The 21,860-nt window shown below is 35.4% G+C and overlaps 1 protein-coding gene across 2 annotated transcripts in view; it reads right to left on the bottom strand.

Moving 5' to 3' along the window:
• The window catches only part of HACE1 (HECT domain and ankyrin repeat containing E3 ubiquitin protein ligase 1), a 108,706-nt gene that overhangs the window by 69,681 nt on the left and 17,165 nt on the right, over nucleotides 1–21,860 (bottom strand). The window contains exons 6-7 of one of the 2 annotated variants that reach the window (XM_018053122.1): nucleotides 17,570–17,701; nucleotides 2,957–3,039 (exon numbers count right to left, since the gene is read on the bottom strand). In XM_018053122.1, coding sequence (XP_017908611.1) covers nucleotides 2,957–3,039; nucleotides 17,570–17,701 — 215 coding nt within the window. The remainder of the gene's footprint in view (nucleotides 1–2,956; nucleotides 3,040–17,569; nucleotides 17,702–21,860) is intronic. The other variant, XM_018053123.1, reaches the window with a different exon arrangement.

Below are 21,860 nucleotides of genomic sequence, written 5' to 3'. Positions count from 1 at the left end.
TGAATACAATTAGAAGTCCGCCTACAAAATGAATCATCTTCCATGTTCCATATTTATCATCCTGCTACAAAATGAATTTATTTTCTAGTTTCAATTTTAATCGCATTTGCTTAACCATCTTTGTTCAGTGAGATATAATGTTTGCTCAGTTAAAACTTAATGACGGGTATATAATACTAGCAGAAAGCACTTCTAAAAAATTCTTTTACACATCCCTATGCTCAGACTAACTATACGAATATTACAGTTAAGTACAACACTAATATACCTATATTTTACCAGTACACATAGCATTGTTTTACATAAGATAGCTTTCAAAAATGTAATTACAGTGATTTACTCATTCAAAAACATTTACAAGCATCTAAGCACAAAGCACTGTACCACACAAGGAATATAAAGTGATGAATAAGACAAAATTCTTTCTTTCATTGGGCTTTCAGTCCAGCAGGGAGACACATTATAAACCAGTAAATAAACACTATAAAATACAAAGTGCTATGAAGGAAATGATCATGATGCTGTGATAGGAAATATGCAGAGAGGCCTACTTAGATTGGTCAGGAATTCCCTCCTAAAAATTAACAATGAAGCACATGGAGTCAGTCACATAGAAAGTCTACAGAAGAACATTTCAGGCAAAACAAACAGCATGTAGAAAAGCCTACTGGAAAGAATCCACTGCATTTGAGGAACTCAAAGAGAAACAATGTGGCTGAACCACAGTGAGCTAAGCAGGGTCAGACCACGCAGGTTTCGTGAAAGAAGGCGTACATGCATGCTCAGTTGCTCAGTCATGTCCAACTCTTTGTGACCCCATGAAATGTACCCTGGCAGGCTCCTCTGTTCACGGGATTTTTCAGGCAAGAATACTAGAGTGGGTTGCCAATTTCTCCTCCAGGAAAGAAGGCAGAGTTTGGATTTTAATGGAAATTCAATAAAGAGGCACTGAAAAGTTTAAATACAAGGTTTAAACACAAAGAGATAACAGCCAAGTCATTTTTTAGAAGGTCACCATGGCTTCTGAGGAAAGAACAGAAGGTAGGGAAACAACAGAGGAATCAGGAAGACCAGTTAATAGGCTATTGCAGTATTCTAAACAAGAGATTACAACTGTAACTAAAATGGTTCAGCAAGGTGGAGAGAAGTGATGAGATTCAGAATGTATTCTCAAAGTGGAAATTATAGAACTTACTAATGTACTCCAAGTTGAGGGTCAGTGAGAGAGATAAAGAGAAATAAAAAATAATGACTAGTTTCTGGCTTACACAACTGAGAAGATACAGGTTCCAATGACTGAGATGAGAAAAACTGGAGAAAAGGCTTGAAAAGGAAATCAGAAGCAATATTTTGGATATGTCAACAGTTGAGATTCTCTGAGACTTCCAAGTGATGATATAAATCAAGAACTGGACATTCAAATCTGAAGTTTCAAAGAAAGGTCTAATCTAGAGATAAGCCCTCAAGATAGGATATGATTTCAGGAAATCAATGATATTATTCATAAATTCAGGACACTAAAAAAGGAAGGGGTAGGGTATTCCAGCCAAGCAATTGAATTTTAAGTATAACATGAGAAAAAACCTGGATTCAGGGAAGATCTAGAAGTCTAGAGATTCAGAAGTCTTTGTGTTCTAATTGAAGGCTTAATGATTTGAATTAGTCAGATCAAAGCAACATTAGAGACCTTAAAAGAGAAGTTAAACAAGGAGAAAAGCAGATGTTTCATCTAAAACAAATCTCCAGGGAATTCCTGGGCGGTCCAGTGGTTAGGACTCAGCTCTTTTACCGCCAGGTCTCAAGTTCAACCCCTGGTCAAGGAAATAAGATCCTGCAAGCAACATAGTGCGACAAAAAAATTTTTTTAAACCTCCGGTAAAATGACATGAAAAAGAAAAGAGCTTTCTGGAGAGCATTATAGCTAAAATAGGGAGCCTAAATAAATACTACAATTCTTATAATCTAAACCAAAAAGAAAAATTAAGTGTACTGTGAACTGCTCCTAACTGCAACTAATTGAACATACTGTATGGGGTTGGGGGGGGGGAGGTATGTGTATTATTACACTGTTTTAGCTCCTTAAGGACTGGGGTTTATTTAGACTGTATCACTAATGCCTATAATACTACATGGCACACTGCTGCTAAGTTGCTAAGTCGCTTCAGTCGTGTCCGACTCTGTGCGACCCCATAGACGACAGCCCACCAGGCTCCCCTATCCCTGGGACTCTCCAGGCAAGAATACTGGAGTGGGTTACCATTTCCTTTTCCAATGCACGAAAGTAAAAAGTGAAAGTGAAGTCAGTCAGTCGTGTCCAACTTCTCGACCTCATGGACTGCAGCCTACCAGGCTCCTCCATCCATGGGATTTTCCAGGCAAGAGTACTGGAGTGGGTTGCCATTGCCTTCTCTGTACTAAATAAATGTTTGCTTATTACATGAATGAATCAATGAATAAAAAGTATGCTTAAAGAAAATGAACTAAGACAAAAGTGTAAAAACAACTTAATGCATAACTTAATATTTAATAAGAATGATTAAAGAATATTTTTTAAGTTACAAATCCAGAGAAAGCAAAGACACAGCTCTGAACTAAGACATGCTTTAATAGCTTATCCTATTGAAACTAAGCTGGTACTCGATAAAGAAAATGATGGAAATTACTGGATTATTGATACACTTTTCTTATTACTTACCAAGTAATTAGCCTAAAATTTAAGTAATCAAGTAAATCAAAAGCTTCCACTTACGACATATGAAAACACTGGCAGTATAAAACACTTTTCATCATGCAGTTAAATAAAAGAAACATAATGCTATATATGTCTTCTTAAAAGGGAGCACAGTATTTCTGGGAAAACAAGAGTTTTAGAAAATATAAAAGTATGTTTGCGTTTGCAAATACAGCAGATACAACTTTCTTTAATGAAAGCATCAGGCAATATAAAATATCATACCTGCAAGCAAAGTACAGTGGAGTGGCTCCTGATACATTTGGCCTGTTAATATCAGCACCACTGTCCAGCAAGCACTGCACTGTCTGGGAAGAAAACAAACAAAACTAAAGCCAGAGAAGTCAAATAAAGACAGTTACAACAATTTTAATCCACTTAATAGGGAAAGTTCTTACCACAACCCGAAGCTTTAAAGAAGAGTAGCAACATGACAATTATGATGGCTGAATAAATTACACTTTTTGTTAAGCTCCAAGCCTCAGGCACTACACAGTATTTGTGGAATTATCAATGTAATGTAAATTGTGTTAACCTGGGAAGGTTCCAGAAAATCACTGACACATGAAGTAGGTACCAAAGACTTGAAATGTGGCCAGTACAACTGAGGAATGGAATTTTAAACTTTATTTTATTATAATTAAGTTTAAATAGCCACATACGGCTAGTAAATTGGAGAGTGCTGATCTAGATATCCGAATTTTTTGCCTCTAAAAATAAATAGTAGATAGCAGAGGCTCTAACCTTCTCAAAATTCAAAGAGCATAATAATTAAAACACAAAATATTAAAAAGCTAAGAAGTCCTTTACTGTTCACAGTAGCCAATGCCAACTCAGTTTCTCTGATAGCCATTCACATACAATCTTGTCCCCTAAGCTCTACTTTTGCAGTCATCTGAAGTGTACTAAGGTATACGTCATCACATGTCTACAGGATAACTAAACATGAATGGACAGACAACATTTAAGACAGAACTGAAGCAGGCCTCTAACCTGAAAAACAAACAGAAAAAGGAAGAAAAATAAAGAAATAAAGGGAACCAAAGTAAATAGCAAAAAAAATTTTTTTAAGCAACTAATACTTTTCAGACAGACTAGATACTATCCATGGGACACAAACGAGATTCTGGGGGAAAAATATTCAGAGAATAAGACGTTAAAAATTTGATGGAAGAGTAAAAATTCAATGTATATATACATGTGAAGCCACTTCAGTCCTGTCTGACTCTGCGACCCCGTGGACTATATATAGCCCACCAGGTTCCTCTGTCCATGGGGTTCGCTAGGCACGAATACTGAAGTGCGTTGCCATTTCCTTCTCCTGGGGATCTTCCCAACCCAGAGACAGAACTTGGGTCTCTTGTGTCTCCTGCAGTGGCATGCAGGTTCTGTACCACTAGCACCACCTAACAAGCTCAAAAATTCAACAGAAGTTTAGAAATACAGTGTTGAAAAATTCTACAAGAATCAAAAAGACAAAGAAAACAGGAAAACTAGAAAAAAAACGACTGGAGAAAACTAGCCAATCAATCCAAGGAGGCATGTTATAGAAACTGAGAATAACGGAAATAAAGGAGGCAAGAGACCAAAAGGAAGTCAGGAAAAAATAATACCAACAAAATCTCAAAGAACTGAAGAACATAAGTTGCTAGATTGAAAAGGCTCACCAGTGCACAGCTTAAAACATTAAAAGGCCTACAATAAGGCATATCAAAGTAAAATTTCATAATACTGAGGATAATAAGATTCCAGAGATAAACAGAATTCAGATTGCCATTAAACTTTTCAAGAGCTACATGGAAATGTAAACGATGAAACACCCCCAAAATTATAAAGTGAATGACTTTCAATGTAAAATTCCACAGCCAGCCACACTATCATTCAAATATAAGCTTTTAAATAAAAAACACGCTTAGCTATGTAAGATATCAAAAAATTTAACTTCAACACATCTGTTCTCAAGAAGCTACTGGAGGATACTCTCCTCCAAAACAAGGGAATGCAATATATCAAAATAGAAGATGTGGAATCTAGAATACTGAAGATCAAACATAGATGAGATTAAGAAATACTCAGGTTTAGAGAAAAACAATGGACATTATCTAATGATTTTGTCTTCAAAGAAACCAGTACTGAGAAAGATTTTGTGGGAGCATATAGGAAGAAATACTGATTTACATCTATTGGATCATAGAAAAAGCAAGGAAAAATTAAAAAAAAAAAAACACATCTATTTCTGCTTCACTGACTACTCTAAAGCCTTTGACTGTGTGGATCACAACAAACTGTGGAAAATTATTAATGAGACAGGAATACCAGGCCACCTTACCTGTCTCTTGAGAAACCTGTGTGCAGATCAAGAAGCAACAGTTAGAACCGGATACAGAACAATGGACTGGCTCAAAGTTGGGAAAGGAGTACGTCAAGGCTGTACATTGTCACCTTGCTTACTTAACGTATATGCACAGTACATCATGTGAAATGCTGGGCTTGATGAATCACAGGCTAGAATCAAAATTGCAGGAAGAAATATTAACAACCTCAGATATGCATTGATACCACTCTAATGAAGAAAGGGAAGAGGAACTAAAGATGAAAACGCTGGCTTAAAACTCAACATTCAAAAAATGAAGATCATGGCATCTGTTCCCCTTACTTCATGTCAAATAGATGGGGGAAAAAGTAGAAACAATGGCAGACTTCATTTTCTTGGGCTCCAAAACCACTGCGAACAGTGACCACAGTCACAAAATTAAAAGATGTTTGCTCCTTGGAAGAAAACCTATGACAAACCTAGATAGTGCATTAAATAGCAGAGACATCACTTTGCCAACAAAGGTCCATATAGCCAAAGCTATGGATTTTCCAGTAGTCACATACAGATGCTAGAACTGAACCACAAAGAAGGCTGAGCACTGAAGAATCAATGCTTTTTAACAGTGGTGCTGGAGAAGACTCTTGAGAGTCCCCTGGACAGTAAGATCAAATCAGTCAATTCTAAAGGAAATCAATCCTGAATATTCATTGGGAGGACTAATGCTAAAGCTCCAATACTTGACCACCTGATGCAAAGAGCCAACTCTCTAGAAAACACTGATGCTGAGAAAGATTGAAATTAGGAAGAGAAGGGGGCAACACAGGATGAGATGGTTAGATGGTATCACCAACTCAATGGACATGAGTTTGAGCAAACTCCAGGAGATGGTGAAGGACAAAGAAGCCTGGCATGCTGCAGTCCACAGGGTAGCAAAGAGTTGGACATGACTTAGTGACTAAACAACAACTGATTCACACACCAAAAACAAAAACAAAAACTGAGCAAAGTTAATAGTTATCCTAGAGAAAATGTTATTGTGTTACACTACTTGACTCAGCAGTAAACAATATTTACTGAACTGCATACAACAAAGGAAATCAGTCCTGGGTGTTCATTGGAAGGACTGATGCTGAAGCTGAAAGAAACTCCAATACTTTGGCCACCTGATGTGAAGAGCTGACTCATTTGAAAAGACTCTGATACTGCGAAAGATGGGGATGACAGAGGATGAGATGGCTGGATGGCATTACCGACTTAATGGACATGGGTTTGGGTGGACTCCAGGAGCTGGTGATGGACAGGGAGGCCTGGTGTGCTGCAGTTCATGGGGTCACAAAGAGTCGGACACGACTGAGCAACTGAACTGAATATTGTCTCACAAAAATTTGACATAATTAATTTTAGAAATGGGAAGATAATGCATGGGAAGAGGATTTAAATTAGTTAAATCCTCAGTCACTCTAACAAGAAATGATTCAGTGATATCTAAAAGTCATAAATTAAGAAAGAACAATAGAAGAATATTATGTGGAAATAGATACAAGAGAAGCTAAAAGAATTGAAAATTGTCACCTAATGATCATGAATTGAGAAAGAAGGGTATTTAAGGGAGTATAATTTTTTATTACAAAGATTTTGATAAAAAATATTTTAAGAGGTAAGCTATTCATATATTATTGCTATTTGAATTTACTTCTATTTCAGGAGGAATTCAAAAATCTATGTAAAAAAATTTTTTAAAAATCTATGTAATAGCAACATTATTATATTAAACTTTATTATCAGCTATACAATTGTGAAACTCAGGAAGAGTGGTCAAGAACAACTCTCAAATTTAAGAAAATAAGCACTTAGGTTATTATTTTATAAGGCAAGGCCCACTTGAACCTTTTGATCACGGTTTTTGCCTTTTTGACCTCTGACCGAGAAGCTGTGTTTGTGTGATCCAAATCTGAAGTGAGACAGATAGCAGCAATAATGTTCACTGACTGTTACAGAAAGCATATAGACAATAAGCCATCTCTCAAAAGGCACAGAAGAGATGAAGTCAGTTACATCAAAAACACATATTAATATTCAACTGAGATGCAGCAACCAGACAGGAGTTGAAATAAAGTAATTAACAAAACATATTATGCATTCATAAAAATTATATAACAGCTAAAAGTACATAATGATATATTAATAAAAATAACCTTGGCATGTGCTTGGACACTGTGCTAATAAGCATTTATCATTTCATTTATTGCATCCTGTGGGGAAGTTGATATTCTTCTCTCCAGTTTTACAAGTAGGAAACTCAGTCTCAAAGGGGTCAAGTAATATGCACCCCAATACACAAATAAACAGGGTAGCAGGGATTAACACCTAAATCCATGGTCATAACCACTAGACAATTTACCAAAAAACAAAAATTCTATTTTTCTAAATTCAGAATAATAAATAGAATTATGGTTAATCTGGAATATCTTCTTAAATTACATTAATTGTAGATGATCTAATAGTTCCCTATAAATATCTACTTAAGAGTCAAGCTCAAGGACCAATGTAAGTTATTTGTGTTTAGCTTTTAAATAATGCCATTTCTAAATCCACATAGTTTTCAAATTATTTCTGCATTTTTAAAATTTATACTGTTGAGTTCACAGTAAAATAAACTAGCCATTAAACTAACATATTCCTCTACAAAGTAGTAAGACAAACTTCAGGCAAATCATAGCAAGAAAGTATGATGCACAAGATGAACTGTAATACATTTCTATCATATCCTCGTACATAGTAAATATTCTACAAATACATTAAAAATTCTGTTCTTAAGAAAGGAAAACAATTAAGAAAGAAGAAAAAAACTCATCCAGTATTTTCTTTTATATTCATAAATCTTTCTGCTTTTCTAACAAAATTATACCAATTAAGGGCCTCAAAATACACAACTATTAAAAGAAACATATATTTTCTAAAAGCTTCAATAGATCCCATGTAGATGAAATGTTGCCTGAAGACAAACAAGGAGAAAAACCCACTTCCCTCAGAGGAAGAATAAAAAAATACATAAAGGGATTTGAAGGTAAAGGAAAAAAAAATGCCTTTCAGCACTGAAATGAGTGAAAAGTCATAAATCTTCGTAATTAAAAAAAAGAAGTTCGCAGATTTCTTTTCGTAAAAGCTCTGTACCAGAAGGAGAAAGGATAATGCAGAATTCAATTATTGATTAAATTACATAATAAAAGGAGCAAGAAAGTCACATAACTTAAAAGTTTGTTTTTAAATTTCCAGTCTATGTTAAACTACCTATATGTATAATAACTCTGAAACAAGGAAAATTCAGTTGGAGGAAACTCTTGAGTATTTATTAAATTAAAAATATAAAAGGTCTTGAACAAACAATACTACTTAAGGATTTTAAATTATACAGAAGCACAAGGCAAAATATAATTGAAGAAAATTCCGGATTCAGCTACTAAAATCCCCAAGAAGTTTTCAGTAACAGAAAAACAATCAGATACAATCGTTTATAAGAATGAGCACTATCAACATATACTTCTCTTAAAGTTACAAAAGAAAAAAAAATACAAACATTCAGAAATGGAAAGAAAATGGCAGAAGAATACTGGTTAGAAAGATTTTACATTTAAATAGTCCATTCTCCCTTATATCAAAAATTGCAAAGTTTGTATGTGCTAATAGGGGGGGACCACTTTAGCTGCAAGAGTCCCAGCATTGAACAAAATGGACAAACATCTGCCTTCCTAAAGTTTACATTCTCAAGGAAAAGGAAAACAAAGGGACATAAGAAATAAAACGTAGTGTGCTAGACACTGATTTAGTGCTATCAGAAAAACTGATAGGATTCTCTACGGCAGATCTGGATTCAATTTGTTTTAGCAAATTTCTCACCCCTAAGCCCCTACACACAAATACTTCTGTGAAAACTGCACTGCATCTGTTTAAAAGACTACAAGCTGTGAAGTCCAAAAAAAACAAAAATCATTGTAATTTACAATTGTCGTAAGCTCCCGTTTTCAAAATTTCATGGCTTCTCATTTACTTGCAAAAATTAAGTTCAGCAGTTTACAATTTAGTAAACATGTAAAGGTATAGTAACATAAATATCTGTGACTGATAGCTGATTACCTATACCTTTCAAGTTAACATAACAATTTCAAGAACTACACTGAACTGAAATCATTTTATGTATCTAATATAGGTCAGGAAAATGTGCTTTTTAAATAATTCAGAACTTCAAATTCCCTGTCCAGCCCTCTTCCCTTTAAAACAACAACAACATCACACTATTCTCCTATTCCTAGGTAATCTACAATGGGAGTCTTCCTCCTTACAGAGTAAGAAACTGCTGGGAAGGAATCCTGAAAGAAAAGCATCGAAAGGGGATTTGTATATGGCCTTCAAGAAATCCATAAAAAGAAACTACACTTTCAACAGACTTCATGACCTTTCAAGTGATAAAACAACATCCTGAGTGGAAAACTAACGTGCAAACCTAATGTTTGGGTCAATCTCAAAAGTCATTTAATTGAAGGCAGCGACTAACCAAGACCACCTGTGCCCAATAAGCTGATAAATCACAAAGCAAGAAATCCAAGGCAGTTCTGCTTTATCAATGTCAACTCTCTGAACAACAATGATCAAAGTAAAAAGTAACAGATACTCAGTATTAAACCATAAGTAAAAATCTGAGTTGCTGTATTACCATTACTAAAGAAATGATAATCAAAAAACAAAAAAAGCATCTTTCATCTCTTATTAAAAGTAATTCTGATGACAGGACAGCAATGCACAAACAACTTATATACTAAATAAAATGGCCAACTCACTAATCAGTGACTGGTTTACACAGGTCTTCTCTAGAAACCTGTCCACCTAAGCCTATTGAGACTTTGAATCCATATGTAATATCGAGCAAAAATCAGTATTATCCAGTTGTGTTAGGAAAAAACCACAGTAACAGAACTTTCTATTATATCCTCACATTTCTCAGAAGTGATGAAAGGAAAATTCTAACTTCAGAATAAATAAAATTACTCTGACCCTAAAAACACACTCTGAAATGTTAAGTACATTTACCATTGTGCCTCAAGGCTGAATTCAGTTAATGTTTTTGCAAAAGCTTTCAATTAAGTTTGCATGGCTGTCCTATAATTCTCTGGATGAAAAGCTTGGACTCTGGCTAAAAATTTCAAGAGAGCTGACTGAACGTAAGTGAACTGTTCCTTAACAAGCCTACAATTTTAGGAAAAAAAAAATGCAGTCAGTTGTATCAAAGATCATCTACTCTAAGCATAGTTCAACTATCATTTCATGTTGCTTGTGAACCTTCATATCACTGTATAAATTTAGCAATATAAAATTTATTCTGATAAAAATAAAATTTCTTTTTTAAGTGAACTGAAATTAGTCCAAAAACTAATCCTTCTATATACTCTGACTTACATAAAATTGAGACTGAACCAACTGACAGTTCTCCAGAGTTTCTAAATCCAAGTTATTCCAGGAAAACAGTAATCAACCATTTGTGGCAATTAAACATGTCAATAAATCTTAAAGACCTAAAGACAATGAAAAAAGTTATAAAAAAGTAAGTTCAACTCATTGTCAAAAAAACTGGAGTCAATTATACATATATCTTGCCCATGGACAGAGGAGCCTGGCGGGCTATAGTCCATGGGGTCACAGAGTCAGACACAACTCAGCGACTATATCTTCACAACAATATTAGTTTTTTTAACTATACTTCTAAAAATGAGATTAAAAATCAAACAACACACTGGACCTAGCTTACTGCACAAGAGTAAATGAATTAAAGAGTTCAGGTAGTGATCCTTGTACTGTTTTTACAGATTCATATCATCAATAATAATGGCAATAATAGTACCAATACTATCATTACTCTTAAGTATCTTCCAAAGTGTTCACAACACTTTCTTTAATTATGTAATCAGTAGACAGAATATACCTTAGGAGATAGATAAGGATAGAAGAAGAAAAAAGTTGCCAGACTATATAGTAAGCCAGATGAATAATCAAATTCTCAAATGATTTTCTATTTGAAATCAATATCCACAGACAATACAATAATTCTGGTATTGTATAGCTCCCCTTCATGGATCACAGCCTGTCTTTATGAAGGGGCTGGTGTAACTTAATAAAGTGAAGAGCCATGCCATGCAGGGCCACCAGACAGAGAGGTCATAGTGAAGAGTTCTGCCAAAATGTGGTCTACTGGAGCAGGGAATGGCAAACCATTCCAGTATTCTAGCCTCAAGAACCACGTGAACAGTATGAAAAGGCAAAAAGATATGACACCAGAAGATGAGTTACCCAGGTCAAGAAGTGTCTAATATGCTACTAGGGAAAAGTAGAGGGCAATTAATAATAGCTCTAGAAAGAATGAAGTAGTTGGGCCAAGGTGGAAATGATGCTCAGTTGTAGATGTGTTGAAAGTGAAGTCTGATACTGTAAAGACGACTATTGCATAGGAACACAGAAAGATAGGTTTATGAATCAAGGCAAAGAGCTGACACATTGGAAAAGACCCTGATGCTGGGAAAGATTGACGGCAGAGGAGAAGGGGACACCAGAGGACGAGATGGTTGATGGTATCACTGACTCAATGAACATCAGTTTGAGCAAACTCAGGGATATAGTGAAGAACAGGGAAGCCTGGCATGCTGCAGTTCATGGGGTTGCAAAGAGTCAGACATGAATTAGCAACTGAATAAATCAGATGTGGTCAAGCAGGAGATAATAAGAGCGGAGATCTACATCTTAGGAATCAGTGAACTAAAATGGACAGGAATGGACAAATTTAATTCAGATGACCATTATATCTACTACTGTGTGCAAGAATCCCTTAGAAGAAATGGAGTAGCCCTTATAGTCAACAAAAGAGTCCAAAATGCAGTACTTGGGTGCAATCTAAAAAATGACAGAATGGTCTCCGTTCATTTCTAAGGCAAACAATTCAACATCACAGTAATTCAAGTCTATGCCTCAACCACTGATGCCAAAGAAGTTGAAATAGACTAGTTCTATTAAAATTTACAAGACCTTCTAGAACTAACACCACAAAAAGATGTGCTTTTCATCAGAGGGGATTGGAATGCAAAGGTAGGAAGTCAATAGATACCTGGCAAGTTTGGTCTTGGAGTACAAAAAGAAGCAGGGCAAATATTAAGTGAGTTTGGTCAAAAGAATACACTGGTCACAGGAACCACCCTCTTCCAACAATACAAGAGACAACTCCACACGTGGACATCACCAAATGGTCAATATTAAAATCAGACTGACTATATTCTTTGCAGCCAAAGATGGAGAAGCTCTATAAAGTCAGTAAAAACAAGACCTGGAGCTGACTGTGGCTCAGATCATCAGCTCCTTATTGCAAAATTCAGGCTTAAATTGAAGAAAGTAGGGAAAACCAGTAGGTCATTCAGGTATAATCATCTCCCTTATGGTTATACAGTGGAGATGACAAACAGATTCAAGGGATTACATCCGGTAGACAGAGGGCCTGAAGAGCTATGGACAGAAGACTGGAATAATGTACATGAGGCAGTGATCGAAATCATCCCAAAGAAAAAGAAATTTAAGGCAGAATGGTTGTCTGAAGAGGCTTTACCAATAGCCGAGGAAAGAAGAGAAGTGAAAAGCTAGGAAGAAAGGGAAAGGTATCCCAAGCTGAATGCAGAGTTCCAGAGTATAGCAAGGAGAGGTAAGAAGGCCTTCTTAAATGAACAATGCTGAGAAATAGAAGAAAACAACAGAATGGATAAGACTTGAGATCTCTTCCAGAAAACTGGGGAAAGGGAACATTTCATGCAAGAATGAAGAATGGGCAGGATAAAGGACAGAAACAGTAAGGACCTAACAGAAGCAGAAGAGATGAAGAAGAGATGGCAAGAATCACAGAAGAACTGTACAAAAAAGGTCTTAATGATCTGGGTAACCACAATGCTGTGGTCACTCATCTAGAGGCAGACATCCTGGAGGTGAAGACAAGTGGGCCTTAGGAAGCATTATTATAAACAAAGCTAGTGGAGGTGATGGAATTCCAGATAAGCTATTTCAAATCCTAAAAGATGATGCTGTTAAAGTGCTGTACTCAGTGTGTCGGCAAATTTGGAAAACTCAGCGGCGGTCACAGGACTGGAAAATGTCAGTTTTCATTGCAATGCCAAAGACTGTTCAAACTACTGTACAACTGCATTTGTTTCGCATGCTAGTAAGGTAACGTTCAAAATCTTTCAAGCCAGGCTTCAGCAGTATATGAACTGAGAACTTCCAGATGTACAGGCTGGATTTAGAAAAGGTAGAGGATTCAGAGATCAAATTGCCAGCATCTGTTGGATCATAGAGAAAGCAAGGTAATTCCAGAAAAACATCTATTTCTGCTTCATTGACTACACTAAAGCCTTTGACTTTGTGGATTACACTGTGGACAATTCTTAAAATGATGGGAATATCAAACCACCCTACCTGTCTCCTGAGAAACCTGTATGCGGGTAAAGAAGCAACAGAACCTGACATGGAACAATAGACTGGTTCAAAACTGGGAAAGGCGTAAGACAAGGCTGTATACTGTCACCCTGCTTATTTAACATCTATGCAGAGTACGTCATTCAATATGTTGGGCTGGATGAATCACAGGTTGGAATCAAGATTGCAGGGAAAAATATCAACAATCTCAGATATGCAGATGATACCATTCTAATGGTAGAAAGTAAAGAGGAAATAAAGAGCTTTTTGATGAGGGTGAAAGAGGAAAGCAAAAAAGCTGGCTTAAACTCAACATTCAGAAAACTAAGATCATGGCATCTGGTTCCATCACTTCATGGCAAACAGAAGGGGAAAAAGTGGAAGCAATGATAGATTTTCTTGGGCTCCAAAATCACTGCAGATGTTGACTGCAGCCATGAAATTAAAAGACACTTGCTCCCTGGAAGAAAAGCCATGACAAACCTCTGCATATTAAAAAGCAGAGATGTCACTTTGACGACAAAGGTCCATATAGTCAAAGCTATGGTTTTTCCAGTGGTCGTGTATGGATGTGAGAGTTGGACCATAAAGAAGGCTGAGTGCCCAAGACTTGATGCTTTTGAATTGCAATGCTGGAGAATATTCTTGAGAGTCCCTTGGACTGCAAGGAGATGAAACCAGTCAGTCCTAAAGGAAATCAATCCTGAACATTCACTGGAAGGATTGATGCTAAAGCTGATGCTCCAATATTTTGGTCACTTGATGAGAAAAGCCAACTCACTGGAAAAGATCCTGATGCTGGGTAAGACCGAAGGCAAAAGGAAGAGAGGGTAGCAGAGGATGAGATGGTTAGATGGCATCACTGACTCAATGGACATGAATTTGAGCAAACTCCAGGAGATAGTGAAGGACTGGGAAGCCAGGCGCAGTCCAGGGGGTTGCAAAAGTCAGAACTGAAGTAGTTTAAAATCATAATGCTATTATGTCACAAGGACAAAAATGATCATACTGTACTCTTCAACTGACCAAACCACTTCCTTCCAGCAAGAGGATGAAAACATCCTTATCTTGATTTACCTCTAACAAAACAGATGCATCTATATGAAATCATGTCAAAAGTTACTTGATTTCTTAATTATGACAAAATCAATTTTTCTTCCAAATCTTTTATCTGTAAAAAAAAGTAATGTAAATCTATAATTTATGTGTCATCAAAGCAAGAACACAGTATTCAATTATAAATTCTACAAAGCTTTAGAGCTCTTAGCCAGTTCAAAATCTTTTCATGCATTCTTGAGATTTTCCCTAAAATGAGATTAAAAGGTAAATTTCAGAGCATTTCTTTATAATATCATCCTCTTTAATTTGCAAAGAGCTTATATGCTTTAAAAAATATTTTTAATGGAGCTTCTTTTCCTCTCTAAAGTTTTACATTTTATAAAATATGTGTGCATGCTCAGTCCTGTCCAACTCTTTGCGACTCATGCACTGCAGTCCACCAGGCTCCTCTGTCCATGGAATTTCCCAGGCAAGAATACTGGAGTGGGTTGCCATTTGCTACTCCAGGGAATCTTACCAACCCAGGGATCCAACCCACATTTCCTGTGTCTCCAGCACTGGCAGGTGGATTCTCTACCACTGAGCCTCCTGGGAAGCCCCATAAAATATATAATCAATATATAGTATTAATTCTAAACTTAAAAATAGAATCTTAAAACCTATGTGGACTGGTATATGTCTACATGGACATAAGTTCTGAAGACCTTTTAATGAGTTTATGCAAAAGTTAAGTACTTTGAGACAACACAAAGGCCATTTTCATTTGCTGATACCTGACAAAGCATTTTAGACTTTGTTCAACTTATGTAAAGATATACAGTTAAAAGCAAAATCAATAATCCCTACACCCTGTAGTAACTTATATCTCAGAGCCCTTAAATCAAATTCAACTTAAGATAAAAGAATATGCTCATCCACTAAGATTTGAACAGGTCTCAGAAATACATTATGACAATAGGTAATATTAACACAACTATCAACACAGATTTTTAGAGGTGGAATTCCGTCTGAAGGCTGGGAAATGGACTAATTTTTCAAGGTTCCTTCTTGCCCTAATTGAAGGATTAAAAATATATACAATGAATTGGAAAACAGTGCTAAACATTCCCTTTGTGTATGATCCTCGCAGGTAACTATAATGGACCAAATATAAAGGAAACTTACTCACTAATACAATCAACCAGAAGTCAACGTGGCTTTTTACACTCGTCCTCCTATACTACATCTGCAAAATCTCACCCTGTGAAACCTATCACCACCATGAACTCAGGCCACCTATAAATCTGAAAATACAGTTCTTCAAAGGCCATCTGACTATGAGCAATTCTCTCTTACTCTACCACACCTGCTTTAGGTTGTAAACCATATGGAGTGTATTATACTAACTACTCTTCAATAACTTCAGTAGGCAATTCTAAATTTTCAATGTACCCTGTAATGCACATGTTTTGAACCAAGGTTTTCTGAGTAATTTTTGCTTCTTCACTGGCTCAAGGCACCTAAAATTAGCTTTTGTAGATAATTCCTAATTTGAATTTAGTTTTTTTACTACACATGTTACTGGGCAACAGATACAGTTTACACTCTTAGTAAATGATATGCCACTCATTTGCTTCAGCAGAGTGTTTAATATTAAAGCAGGTGCTTTTCTGTTGAGTAAGAGCTACCAGCAGGACTCTAACAGGCAACAGTTGCTTACTAGGGCCTGTCAAGACTAGAAGATTTTAGATGATTTTTCCCCCACCCAGACTTAAATTTAGTAATACTGACCTGCAGAAAGTAAAAAGTAATGAAAAGGAATAATCCTGAAAACACTGAATTAGTTTTCAGATGATAAAAGACAAAAAAATAATAATGAACACTGATGTTCAGAAGAAATGCCAGGGAAGAAAAAAATAATAAGAGTTTCTTTTAAGAGTCTTCTTTTATCCAACTCTTATTAAACGTATGACAATGTCAACTTTGAGCTCACTACCTTAAAGAAGTGCAATATTTTGTGAACTGAGGTTGTACATAAAGCATCTTAGTATATAGGAGCCAACATCCTGAACCCAGGTTAAGAAAAAAGTGTTTGCAAAGACAGAAATCCAGATTCCACTAAGAATTTTTCCAACAAAAACATTAGACTCAGAATGTGTACAAAATAATAAATATAAACTATGTATCTTTGTAGATGCTGGTAGTGTTTTTTTGTTTTCAATTGTTTTTTTATTTTAGTTAGCAAATAAATAATATTCTATTATCCATAATGTTAAATGTGGGAAAAAAATGAAAGCAACCAGGATATGAAATTATAAAAGGCAGAAAGTCAATCTAAAATCTTAAGCTAACAATCTTTAAATAAGGTAGCAGTCTCCTAATGAGAAAGAAAACTATTAGCAATTTTAAAAGCCAAATGTTTATACATAGGCATAACAGTAAAGTATTGCCATAAAACAAATGCATGATTTTAGAAATCAAAAGTAAGAAAGAAAACAGCTGTGATTCTAGTACTTATATAGTACTTATATGCCAAGGGAGTAGAAAAATATAATAACCCAAGTTGAACTATTTAAGCCAAGCTGCAGTTTACTCTCTTCATGGTCTAATTCCAAAACTTGAGGCTTAATGGTAAAAACATGAAAATGGTAAAAAAAAATGAAATAGTTGTTTGATAAAACTGACAACAGAATAAACATTATAAACTTAAATTATTTGTTAATATTTAAGATTTAAAGCATACAGCTAATAAATATGAATCAAAAATAAAATTGAAATCCAAATTACATTAAACATATTTTAAAGCACTATTTTCTGTTCCCTTTATCCACAAAGAATATACTAATCAGAAGTGCACATGATGCAGAAAATGTTTTAAGATTTTGCTTTATGTTTCCAATTATGCACAGCAAAAAGCTTTTCATGAATTCAAAGTTTAAAAAAAAAACAAAACACATGCAACTTAAAGTCCTTAAGGCTTAATTTACCGTCTTGTGACCATTCTGGCAGGCCACATGCAGCGCTGTCTGCCCCATCGCATCTTCAACATCGACATCACTGACGTGTTGTACTAGGTCATGGAGTAGTTCTGTCCGCCCATTCACAGCCAGCCAGTGTATCTGTACAGCCATTTAGTTACATAACATTTATGCAGGAGTATTTCATATAAAAACAGCAAATAAATAATGCAATTATTTCTCAACTGTGAGCACTACATGCATACCAAAGATTAAAATTTAAGCCAATATAATTTTTTCCTATATTTTAAATGTGGGAAAATATGTATCAGGATATAGGTTACACAGTCATGTATTTCAAAATCAAGCATTTCAATGTTCAAAGTAATTAAAAATCCTAAACTGAGGATCACTAATACTCTGCTTCTTAGATGACCATCGACTGTATGTATAGCTTATCTCTAGAGAAGAGGTACTAAAAGTTTTCCCTTCCCCAGAAACAAACATAAGTTAAAAAGTAATCAACACAGTAGGGGTCATATTCTTTATTTCCTATATTTTACATATAATGCATAAAACATACATAAATAACATACATCGGGAGGATAAAAAATATAAAACACTTAGAAGTCTACAACTCAAAGATAATGTTATAACTTTGGTCTATGCTGTCCACGCATTTTTCATCTGCCTTTTTTCCATTAAAAAAAAATATATCATGCAACTTGTTTTAACATGATAGCTTTGAACCCAAGCACCAGCTCCTACTTCTTCCCAAACCACTGAAATGACAATAAAGGGTACTTTTTCTTAAACAACAGATCTATTAAGATAATGGAGGAGGAAATGGCAACCCACTCCAGTATTCTTGCTGGGAAAATCCCATGGACAGAGCAGCCTCCCAGACAACAGTCCAAGGGGTTGCAAAGAGTCGGACACTACTGAGCAACTGAACATGCACATTAAGATAAAGAACAGGAGAGAACACAATAGCAACACATTTTGGAAGCTTTTGTCTGCTTTGTCAGAACAGAAAGATGATCCCTAAGCCAGTAAAAGAGAACACTAAGAAGGAAAATTGAGATCACAGAACTCCCCAAAAGCTCAAGAATAGGTAGCAAGCGCCCTGCAGTGTCTCTTGGTTACATATAACTTTTATATGAACCACGAAACCAAAAGATCTGTGTGACTCGCTTTACTGCAGTATTCATTTTATTAACATGCTCAGGAACAAAACCTGCAGCATCTCCGAGGTAGGTATACAAATAAAAACCCAAAACAAGAGAAAGGCAAAGGCATCTCCAGGATGATGGTGAAGAGATATTCCAAATAACACTGTACAGCAAGCCAAGAAATCAATCAGCAGTCTCCGTAACAGACTCCCTCAAAACTATTCAAGATGAAAGGTAGTGAACATATGTTATGAGGATATTTACAAAGTTCAGGGAAACTCTAGTAAAGAACTGACAATACACATTTAGAAAACAAAATTCTGAACTGCAATGAAGAGAGAAACAGAAAAGATATATGGATTGAAAAGGAAAAGCTATAATTATCTTAATTTGCAGAGGATATGATTATCTATGTGGAAAATCCTAAGGAGTCTACCAGAAACTCCTAAATTAATCAAGTGAATTCAGCAAGGTCACAAGATATGTGATCAACACATAAAAAGCAATTGTATCTCTATGTACCATCAAGGAACATGCAGAAATCAAAATTAAAAATAATGTTACTTACAATTGCTACAAAGAAAATAAAATATCTAGCTATACACTTAAACCTTGCACAAGATCTGTAAGCTGAGCAACATAAAATTCTAATGAAAGAAATCAAAGACTTAAATAAATGGAGAGACATACTGTGTTTACAGACTGGAAGACTCAACATAGTATAGATGTCAATTCTCTCCAAATTGATCTATAGGCTTAATGCAATTCCAATTAAAAAAATCTCAGCAGGGTTTTTCATCATGGACAAGTTTATTCTAAAATTTATACGGATGGGTGAAAGAACCAAAGTAGCTAACACAATCTTGACAAAAATGAAGTGGGAGGAATTACTCTACCTGATCTTAAGGCTGTATAGCTAGAGTAATCAAGACAGCGTGATAATGGCAAACGCACAGAGAGTGAAACAGAACTGAGGGCCCCGAAATAACCCTGTACAGGGACGCCTAAAACATTGTTGAGAGAGATACAAAGCTAATTTCACACAGGAAGTATGTAGTCTTTACAACAAATAGTGCGAGAGTAACTGGAATCCATAGGTAAAAAAATGAGCCTTGACTTAAGCATCACAGACAAATATTAGCTCAAAACAGATCACAGGCTTAGATATAGAATGTAAAATTATAAAACTTTTTGAAAAAGGTAAGAGAAAATCTTTAGGCTCCACAGCAAGGTAAAGAGTTCCTAAACTAGACACCAAAAACACAATCCACAAATGTAAAAACTGATACACTGAACTTCATCAAAATTTAAAACTTTCACACTACAAAAGACCCAGTTAAGAGTTTTAAAAGGCAAAGTAAAGATGGGGAGAAAATATTTGCAAGTCACATACCTGACAAAGGTTTGGTATCTCCAAAATACAAAGAATTCTTAACAACTCAAAAAAAAAAAACAAACAGAAAATGGGCAAATGACTTGAACTCATTTCACAAAATAGGATATATAGATGGCAAATAAAACACGAAAAGCTGTTCAACATTGGCAATTAGGTAAATGCAAATTAAAACCATAATGAGATATTACTATATATACACCTATCAAGATGACTAAAATAAAATACAGTTACAACACCAAATGCTGGCGAGAATGATAGAAAACTAATCATTCATATGGTGCAGGTGGGAGTACAAAATGATACAGCCTGGAAAAGCTTTCCAGTGCATTTTAAAACTAAATATGAAACTACCATACAACCTAGCAACTGTATTCCTGGGCATTTTACTCCCTAAAACATGAAACCTTTATGTTCACACAAAAACCTGTACACTATGTTCATGGCAGTTTTATTCCCAATAGGCCCAAACGGGAAACAACCCAGATGTCTTTCAACAGGTGAATGGTTAAACAATCAGTGGTACATCTACACCAATTAGTCAGCAATGTAGAGAAATGAATTATTAATACACACAACCAAGATCCATCCCCATGGAATATGATGAGCACACAAAGCCCATTCCTAGTATGATTCCATTTATATTACATTCTTGAAATGACAATATTTTAGAAATGAAGAACAGATTACTGATTGCCAGGGTTAGGCATGGGATGAAGGAAAGGAAAGGTGTGGTTATAAAAGAAAATAAAAAACATCTTTTTGGAGTTGGAAATACTAAGAATATTGACTGCTGTAGTGGACACATAGACCTATAAAGGTAGTAAATCTGTCTATAACTTAACATACATAAATAGGTAAAAGTGGATACAAGTTAAACTGGAGAAATCTGAATAACATAAATTATATCACTGTCAATATTCTGGTCATAACATTATACTATGGTCTTATAAAATGCTACCATTGAGGAAAACTGTGCAAAATATACAGAGGATTTCTTTGTATTATTTCTTACAACTGCATATGAATCTACAAGTATCTCATTTTTTGAAAATACAATTATTAATCACATGAGAAACAAAATGCTATGAGAGAAAGAAAAGCAACTATAGGGACTTCCCTGGCAGTCCAATGGTTAAGCCTCTGCACTCCCAGGGCAGGGGACATGGGTATGATGCCTGGTCATGGGACTAAGAACCCACATGCCACAAAACACAGCGTTCTCCCCACCCCCAAAGAGCAACTGTACTAAACTTTCTGGCCTAACTATGAACAGTTTTTATTTAGCCAAAAAATTAGAATAGTGAAAAATGATCTAACAAAAATTACAGTTCTACTGGATGGGTGTGAGAGAAATGTGCTTGTACCTGATGGGATAAGAGGAGGTGAGGCTAAAAGAGAAACACTTAACTTCATATTCCAGAAAGGCAATTGGTGATGCCTAAAACTGAAAAGTCAAAAAGCAGTAATACTAGCATGTTATTTAGAATTAGGGAAACAAAATTTTTAAATCTATTAAAATAACTGAGAAAAGTTGACTGTGGAGTCAGAAATTTGGAAGCTGAGGAGGAAGGTAAAAAGAATGTTACGAAAGACCTAGATGTGAAACCAGACACTATAAAACTCCTAGAGGAAAACAAAGGCAGAACACTCTCTGACATAAATCACAACAACATCTTTTTGATCTACCTCCCAGAATAATGGAAATAAAAAATAAATAAATGGTACCTACTTAAACTCAAAAGCTTTTGCACAG

The sequence above is a fragment of the Capra hircus genome, chromosome 9 (genome assembly GCF_001704415.2).
Source record: "Capra hircus breed San Clemente chromosome 9, ASM170441v1, whole genome shotgun sequence".
NCBI lineage: Eukaryota > Metazoa > Chordata > Mammalia > Artiodactyla > Bovidae > Capra > Capra hircus.
Note: the sequence above shows the minus strand (reverse complement) of the source record. Positions and strands in the feature narration are given on the sequence as shown.